This window comes from Zootoca vivipara, chromosome 13 (genome assembly GCF_963506605.1).
Source record: "Zootoca vivipara chromosome 13, rZooViv1.1, whole genome shotgun sequence".
Lineage (NCBI taxonomy): Eukaryota > Metazoa > Chordata > Lepidosauria > Squamata > Lacertidae > Zootoca > Zootoca vivipara.
The window spans coordinates 51,236,489-51,245,653 of record NC_083288.1 but is presented as its reverse complement, the minus strand read 5'-3'; the positions used below and the strand labels follow the sequence as shown (position 1 = coordinate 51,245,653).

The following is a 9,165-nucleotide window of genomic DNA, read 5'->3' as shown; positions in this document are numbered from 1 at the left end:
CGCTCCCTCCTCCCTCCTCGGCCCCCTCCCTCCCGGAGGAGCCCCAGAGCGAGACCCCGCCCCTCGGCCGCCTCTCCTCCTCCAGGCCCCGCCCTCGCCGCCGCAGAGCATCTCGGGAGACAGAGTCCCTCCCCCCCTCCCGCCCGGCGCGAGGCGGAGCGCCCCGAGTCCCGGCATGCGCAGCGCCCGAGCGCGCCTGCGCGTGGCAAAGGAGGGAGGGAGGGAGAGGTGCTGGTTCCGCGCCCGCCTCTTCCTCTTAACAGGCTCCAAAATGGAGGGAGAGGAGAGGAGCATGCTGGGATATGTGGTCTAGGAAAAAATGGTGGGAGGGTTTGGAGAGGGAGAGGCAGTTTCCCATTGAAAAAGAGGGAAATGGAGTGGGGGGCGATGGAGAAACATGCGGTGGTTAGAAGAAACCCCCCCCCCGCCCAGGGGTTATTTATGGACAGGCTGTCTCTTCCCCCATTGGATGAGGGTTCTTGATTGACAGTCTGCAATGCCCATCCCCTTTTAGGGTGGGAAAGGACCCTGGTTCCACTGCAAGCCTAATCCGTTCCGGAAGTCCGTTCCAAAAGCAAAGTGTTCCAAAACCAAGGCGCACTTTCCCATAGAAAGGAATGCAAAATGGATTAATCCGTTCCAGACTTGTAATAACCAGCCCCGAAACAGCCATTTAACATGAATTTTACTACCTAACAAGACCATTGATCCATAAAATGAAAGCAATAAACAGTGTACTGCAGTCACACAATCAATTAGTAGCTGAAACAGAAGTGTGGCACTCAAATCGGAAGCATAACACTCAAAACGGAGCACGTTCAGCTTCCGAAAAGTTTGTAAACTGGAACACTTACCTCTGGGTTTGCAGTGTTTGAGAACCATGTATTCGTTTTATTTGTTACATTGAAATCTCACCTCCCCCCCCCCCAATCCTCCAAGATCAACGTATAACACATGGTTCAAGCACACGCAGCTCAATCTTCACAACCACCACCCTGTGAGGTAGGCTAGGCTGAGAGAGGCAGCAACTGGCCCACCTACCCACCCAGATCACCAGTCTTTCCCCAGGGCCTGATCCGACAACCATTACACCAGGGATTGGCCACTGTGATTACAGGATGCTGGACTAGTTGGGCCACTGGCTCGATCCAGCAGACTTCTCTTATGCAGATAAGATACAGTCAGATCTGAATGACAAAGGCAAGATTTCCGGTTGCTGGGCCTTAAAACCTACACACCTGAACTGTTACTAGTTTATTTCTCTCCTTCCTTTCAACTATCCTGGAATTCAGGTTAGTATTAAGTAAAGCCAAGCAGCTTGAGAGTCAGTGTGGCGTGTGTTCAACTAGGACATAGGAGACCAGGGTTCAAATCCAAACACAGCCATGAAGCTCACTCACTACTGAGCAACCTCTGGCCAGTCACTCTCCCACCTTAGCCTACCTCACTGGGCGTGTTGTGAGACCTACGTGTTGCCACCTTCAGCTCCTTGGAGGGAAGGTAAGATATGAATGTACAGTAACAAGTAATATAATAGGTCTGTGTGAAGAATGGCTGAGCTGAAATGGGAAAAGCCCACCTCTGTAATAAGGGCCCAGAGAGGGGTGGAAAGTGTATGGTCCAAGGTCTAAGAACTCACATAGGAACTTCTTGCCAAGTGATCAAACCGGTCACAGGAAAAGCCGAGTTGAGATTCAATTCCTTCTTTCTTGATCCTGAAATGGCAGGCTACTATATATCTTCAGGTGCTGCTGCAAATTCTCAGGCGTGTCTAATCTAATAAAATAGTGTGACGTTTACTCGAGCGTTTACACTGCTGCAAGCAGGTCCAGAAAAAGTCATGTATCTTGGATCTCGGGAGATGGGAAAAGCTCCATTATGTGCTTTGCAATTTGAACAATGAGCATCAAATCTCCCCAGAGGGAAAGTGAAGTGCTGCTTGAATCCACAAAAATGCAGGCCTTTCCAGGCTAATGAGGTTATCTTTCTGCTGCTGATCAGTAACCCTGAATAGCCCTCATTTGGAGCCTGAGCATTCTTCCACCCCTCTAAGTTTTTGAGGCCAACACCCTGCTTAACAACCCACCTTCCAAAACGCTGCCTGGAGAACTAGCAGCCATTATTCTGCTAAGAGGGTCTTGCCCGTCACTTCTCACCCAAGAGTTGTGGTCTAGTCACCTCTTCCTCCATGTAGGTGGCAACTGCCCATGTACACACGCAGGATCTGGTCCTGGGATTCTAGTCTAGAATACCTACCCCTGGGATAGCTCAGTCAGTACAACATGAGACTCTTGATCTCAGGGTCATGGGTTCGAGTCCCACATTGGGCAAAAGATTCCTGCATTGCAGGGGGTTGGACTAAATCAGGCATGTCCAACAGGTAGATCGTGATCTACCGGTAGATCACTGGACGTCTGTGGTAGATCACCGGTAGATCAGTGGCTCCCCCCAAAGAAGCTAAAACTTTGGCTCCCCTAAAAAAGCTCAGCATCTTTGACCTGCACCCCTTATATGACCTGAACTACCAAAAATAGGGCTTTCCTTCCTAAAAAAAGTTCAATGTTGCTTTCCTCTTCCCTAAAGAAGCACAACAACTTTGACCTGAACCCCCCAAAAAGGGGGGTAGATCACTGCCAGTTTTTAACTCTGTGAGTAGATCGCAGTCTCTTGGAAGTTGGCCACCCCTGGACTAGATGATCTACGCGATCCCTTCCAACTCTACATTTCTATGATTAAAAGTAGCCGCCCCATCACCCATTTATTTGGCAAGCCACTTTGCAACCAGATCCCAAACCCCTGCAAACACAGAGAGCCAGTGTGGTGTAGTGGTTAAGAGCTGTAGACTCGTAATCTGGGGAACCGGGTTTGCGTCTCCGCTCCTCCACATGCAGCTGCTGGGTGACCTTGGGCTAGTGCTAGTCACACTTCTCTGAAGTCTCTCAGCCCCACCCACCTCACAGGGTGTTTGTTGTGGGGGAGGAGGGGAAAGGAGATTGTTAGCCGCTTTGAGACTCCTTCGGGTAGTGATAAAGCGGGATATCAAACCCAAACTCTTCTTCTTCTTCTTCTTAACCCCACTACTACAAGTTCACTCCCCAGGTATTTGCAATTTTAAATTGCAAAATTCCCAATTAACACCGGGACGCCGATAACTCTTCCTCAATCAGTACAATCACGCAGAAAATCTCTAGAGGCTCAATTTTTCTCTTTATATATATATTTTTAATTAGCATTCCCCATCCCCTCTGGTTACAGAAACTGCCAGGCAGAGCACAGCCCTGATAGGAGCAAACTCAGGGCGCGGTAGTGAAGATGCAAGATTGAAATGGGGGAGGAACTTTTTTTTCCCCCCGTTGAGTATTTGAGACCTCCTACCCCTTAAAAAAAATGGGGGTGGGGAAGAGAGAGAGGAGGGGAAAAATGGTATATGGGAGGGAGAGAAGGGGGGGAACCACCAAAAGAAAAAAAGAGGTATTTTATTTTAGCCACAACCACCTCAAAGAAAGCCCAGAGCGAGGGAAGGGGAACAGGAGGAAGAAGTGTGATTAGGCATAATGGAAGGAGGTTTAAAGGGTGAGAGAGAGGGAGGAAAGAAAGAAAGAAAAAGAAAGACCCTCCCCTTTCCTGGGACAAAAAGGCTCTTTAACATAAAATCAACAACAAACAACAACAAAAAGTGCAGGTCCCTTCAGGAGCACATGCCCCCTGGTGGCAGCAGGTGGAGGCACGCCTTACATGCTGCCATAGACGCTCTCGTCGCTGTAGGCAATGTACAGGAAGAAGTCCTCCTCGTGATGTTCCTGGAAAGGGGGGCGGGAAGAGAAGAGGAAAACACTGGAGCCAAGGTGTAATTCAGGAAGGGGTACAAGCAGGCAGAGACCAGGGACAAAGGTGCCAAGGTTCAATCTTAAGCCTTTCTGCCAGCTCAGAGTAGACCAGTCAGAGTCCTCTACTTCCCAGGCATTTGGTAGTTCCACTGCCCTGAGAAGTTCAAGGGGTGGTGGCCCAGAAGGGAGCCTGCTCTGTGGCAGCTCCAGAGGAGGGGAACTCCCTCCCCAGAGAGATGTGCCTGGCACCTTCACTGTGTAGCTTGCATCACTTGCTGAAACCCCCCCCTCTTTGCCCTGGCCTTTGACAGCTCAGAGGCAGCGTGGTATTCAATGCTAGCAGCTCCACGAAAATGAATGGGCTTAAATTAATATGCCCATAACCTTTAATGGGTCTACTCACAACAACAAGACTGGCATTCAATACCACCACTTGCAGTTTTAATGACCCGCCCTCTTCTTTGGTCCACATAGGAACAGATTCTAGGCTCGGTGGACTAACAGTCACCAACAGCTAATTCAACCCTAATTCACGTCTACCTCTCCACTCCTGCACATGGTAATACGAATTTACTCCACGCTTTGGTTTCAAGCGGGGGGGGGGCAGGGGTGGTGTGGCAATACATCCCCCCTCCTCCCGTTTTCCCTTCTGAATGCTGCAGCTGGTTCAACCCCTTTCTTTTAATTCCCCTAGTTTGTTTTGTTTTCCCCCAACCTGTTTGCTACCCATTAACTGAACATTTCAAAGACTGTTGCAGAGTGCCATTTCTCGGGTGATGCACATTTTCTTAAAAAAAAAAACCCTGTGCAGGAGACATAAGGCACACCCCACCTGGTAGAGCTGCCCCATGGTGGCGCTGGTTGGGGGGATGACGTTGTTGACGAAGAAGAAGAGGGCGTCCTCTGCTCGGAGGTGGATTCTTTTCCGGATCAGGAAGTAGAACTGCCCAACTGAAGAAGAGAAAAGGGGGGGGGGAGAAAATGGATCTGTTAGCTGAAGGAGTAGAAAACTACAGAGATTAAGACGAGATCTTGACATGCCAACGAGCTGCACCCAATTTCATCAGGTGCCACAAACCTAGGTCTCCGAAATCAGCGGGGATCGCCCAGACAGCTTCATCCAGCCCTCCACTTGACCCTCCGATGTGCGGACATCTTGCCCCCTCCCCTTACCAAAGGATGAACAAGGAGGTGACCCCCTACCCCATGGGTAGGCAAACCAAAGCCCGGGGGGGGGGCTGATCCAGCCCAAACGCCTTCTAAATCCAGCCCGCGGACGGTCCGGGAATCAGTGTGTTTTCACATGAGTAGAATGTGTCCTTTTATTTAAAATGCATCTCTGGGTTATTTGTGGGGCATAGGAATTCATTCATTTTTTTCCTCCAAAATATAATTCAGCCCCCCCAAAGGTCTAAGGTACAGTGGACCAGCCCCCTGCTGAAAACGTTTGCTGACCCCTGCCCTACCCCCTCGTACAGCCAACTGCCCCAATCCTCGGACTGGGGCCCTGTGCCCCGTGCCATTCAACTGGGCACGTACCTGTGAGGTCTGACGGGACAAGGTATTTCTTCTTGTCCAGGTCTCCTATCCGGGCCTTGGGCGCCTTTTCCACAATGACCTGCAAAGTTGGGAGAGAAGGAGAGGCTGGGTCAGCGAAGGGCAGAGAGGAAGAGTTCACGCAGCAGCACCAAAACATTTCCTAATTACAGGAACGGTTGAGCAACCGGACGAGTTGTTCGAGGAAGAGGTGAGGCCGGCCGGCCGGCCGGCCTGCCAAGAGAAGCTTTTGCTGGTGACAGTGGGAAGTTGGAAAGCCGGTCACAGCAGGGCTGAGACAGCGTGACTCATGGGAGGCCTTGAGAAGATGAGGAAATGTTTCAGCAGGATAGAGCCTCAGAACCCCGGGCCAAAGCAGAGGTCAGATTTAGTACGGAAGAGCCTGCTGGATCAGACCAATGACCCATTCAGTCCAGGATCCTGTTCTCACGGTGGCAATCCTGCAGGGAACCTGTAAGCAGGATTCGAACACAAGAGCCCTCTCCCCTCCTGTGGTTTCCAGCAACTGGCATTCAGAAGCATAGCCATCATAACTAGTAACTGTCAACAGCCCTCTCTTGCTCCATGAATTTGTCTAACCCTCTTTTAAAGCCATGCAAGTTGGGGGCCATCCTGTACAGAGGAGCTGCAAACCTCCTTTTATATGTCCTGAATCCTGTCCAGGAATTTCCTCTGCTTGGCTAAGTGTAAAGGTTGCAAGAATAGCAAACAAACCGAGAGGAGGCGGGGACAGCCTCATTCACAACTATTCCCGGAAGAGAAAGAAAGAAAGAAAGAAAAGCTAAACATTTGCACACAGGGGATTGCAAGCGGCTCCCTGAGATGATTAAATGTCACCAGAGATTTTTAGGACTTTTTAGGACGTCATTCCCAGCGCACCTCCTCCCAAGCAACCTGCTAAGGCAGCCTTTTCCCTTCTGCAAAAGATTGCCAACTTTTCCTTTAAGTAGCTGAGCTCCTGTGCTTTTAACAAATGACAACAGGCAGAAATTAAACAGGTGTACCTCTCCCCATCATGCATCCCCAGGCTGAGGAAAGGGAAGCATTATCACCTGCTGAATGAATTCTTGTCAACCAGGCAGCTCATAAAGGGATGAGATCCTTGGCCAGGAGAAGGTGGAATGCTTCATTCCAAATCTGACAGATCACCCACCTTTTTCGGGGTGGGGGAATAAAAAAGCTTTCCGTCTGTCAAAACCTTCGTGCAATACAGCTGAGGAAGCCTGGGAAAGAGTCCAGAACCTCCACAACCTGCATATGAGGCCCCAAGATTGCTCCAACTGCACCTTTGCTTGAAAGGCTAGTTTTGTTTTTCTTTTCGTTGTTAGTCAGGGAGGAGTTCAAGTAATCAGATACCAGAAGCCACGTGGAAACCTTCCGTTAGCCGGGAGCCCTCCAGGTTTGTTTTGGACTACAGCTCCCATCAGCCTCTGGTGGGAGTTGCACTCCAAAACAACTGGAGGGGCACCAGGTTGGCAAAGGCTGTGTGGGATAAACAACATCAGCAACATGGGGATAACAACAGAGTCAAGATAGATATGTTCCAGACAGCAATGGCTTGGGGAGAGCAGTCGGCAAGCAGGAGAAGCATCACTCTGATCTACATTAAGGGTCCCCCATTAGAAAAAGATGGGCCTGGAATAAGGCTCTAGCTTCCCCCTTCCTTGCATTATTTATTCATTACATTCACATCCAACCTTTTTCGCTATGGACCTTGAGGTTCAACGACCCTGTGAGGTAGGGAGAGTGCCTGGCTCAGGGTCACCCAGTGAGCTTAATGGCTGAGTGGGGATTTGAACCCTTGTCTCCCATGTCCTAGTCCAACGCTCTAACTCAGGGGTCACCAACCTAAGGCCCGGGGGCCGGATGCAGCCCAATCGCCTTCTCAGTCCGGCCCGCGGATGGTCCGGGAATCAGCGTGAGTAGAATGTGTCCTTTTATTTAAAATGCATCTCGGGGTTATTTGTGGGGCATAGAAATTAGTTCATTTCCCCCCCCCAAAAAAAACAGTCCTGTCCACCACATACCGGTAGTCTGAGGGACGGTGGACCAGCCCATGGCTGAAAAAGGTTGTTGACCCCTGCTCTAACCACTACGGCATCCTGGCCCACATTTGGTAATCAGGACGTTCCATTTTGTTCCCCTGGAAGGGTTCCTGTGCCGTTATAGGGTTGCAAAATGGAGAGGAAGAGATTCTCAGGCATCGTGCGTGGGGGGGGGGGGGGTTGAGCTTTGCTTTCATTTCTGCAAAACCATCAGGCGAAGCAATAAGGGCCTCAGACCAGGCCAATCTGACTGTGTGGCAAGGTTGTTTTTCCACCATAACCACCCAGAAGAAGGGGGAGGGATGACACCACAAAGCAAAGCACCGCCTCCCAAAATTCTTTTATGATGCCATCTCTCTCACTTCCTTCAAGACCCACTTCTGCCTCCAGTTCGTACTCTGTAGAGCGTATCGATGGCGATTATAAATGAGAGAGCTGCAGAAAGGAAGTATACAACCTGTCCCCAGTCTCCGGAACAGAGCAGGCCATAAATCAAAATGATAGGAAAGCTCTTGTTCTCTTGCCACAGCGTTCTCGCCATGGCTGTTCTCCGTACGCATAAAACATATACGTATGGCAACGCTTCATACGCCTGGCAAAAGCGGCTGCAGTATACGCACTGTCTAGGACACATTTACTCCAGCCTAAATCCCACAGACTCGAGGGGGGGGGCGTCCTCCTTGGGGCCTGCTGGGTGTACCAGAACTGCACAGCCCAAGTCTGTTTAAAAAGAAAGTCCTTAAATGTGCCCCAAGTTCCTTTCCGTATTTTCAAGGGTAACCCAATCCCTGTTTACTCCAGAGAAGCCACCCCCTTCCCCACCAATACTATCCTCCCTTAGCACCAAGGAGATCACTTCCGCTTGTTGTTTGTCTGTTCACAAGCCAACTTTGAAGGAGGCGCGGAAGTCTTGCATTTTGCTCCATTTGCGCCGCTCTCCAGCCTGCAGGACTTCTCGCTAAATCCCGCCCTTCCTCCCAAAGGAGCCCCGATCTTACATATTTTAAAGCTGCCCTTATTTTGCGAAGTGGGGAGGGGCGACTGCCGGAACAAAACAAGGCGCGGGGGTTTCCCCTCCCTGGGACTTCTCTTTGCCCTGGAAGCAGGGAGGGTTTAATGAACAGCGCATATACTACGTATTATTCCTATTGTTTTGTAAGCCGCCCGGGGAAGTTTAATGTATGGGGGGAAGCACAAAAATAAAATAAAAACACCAGCAGCTGGAGGAGGAAACAGTACTTTGGGGGGTCCAAATAGGATCGCCTATTGCAGTGACCGCCGCCCTTTGTTTTGTAAGCCGCCCGGAGCGCTTTGTAAGACGTGGGAGGGCGGCGCCCACAAAGGGAGCGGAGGGAAGCAAAGGGGGTCGGAAATCCCCTTTAGGATCAGAGGTGGGTGGGAAAGTGGGGCGCGCGAGGGGGGAGGGGCATTAAAGCGAGGAAGGGGGCAAAGGGGTATCTCTCTCTCTCTCTGGGGCGGAGGGATACGGGAAGGTGCGTTGTGTCGGGATTGAGGGGGGTCCCCTGCTCCCCCTTCTTTTCCTCCGCGCTCCTCTCGGACTCACCGGGACTCGGTCCGGGTACTTCTTTCGGATCTTCTCCCCCTCCGAGCGGCGCTTCTCGAACGGGTGCTCCTCCTTGTACACGAACTTCATGGCGGCGGCAGAGGCGGCCGGGCGAGGAGGCGACGGAGATGGACCAGCTGACGGGGCCGCGCCACACACACTCACGCGCACT

At 51.1% G+C, this 9,165-nt stretch overlaps 1 protein-coding gene across 1 annotated transcript; it reads right to left on the bottom strand.

Moving 5' to 3' along the window:
• Positions 1-3,199: 3,199 nt before the first annotated feature.
• Positions 3,200-9,165, bottom strand: GABARAP (GABA type A receptor-associated protein). The gene is made up of 4 exons (XM_035136505.2): positions 8,994-9,165; positions 5,367-5,445; positions 4,660-4,778; positions 3,200-3,800 (listed from the first exon to the last, which is right to left on the bottom strand). Exons 1-4 carry the CDS (start codon positions 9,081-9,083, stop codon positions 3,732-3,734), a joined length of 357 nt encoding a protein of 118 aa, XP_034992396.1. The 5' UTR covers positions 9,084-9,165; the 3' UTR covers positions 3,200-3,731.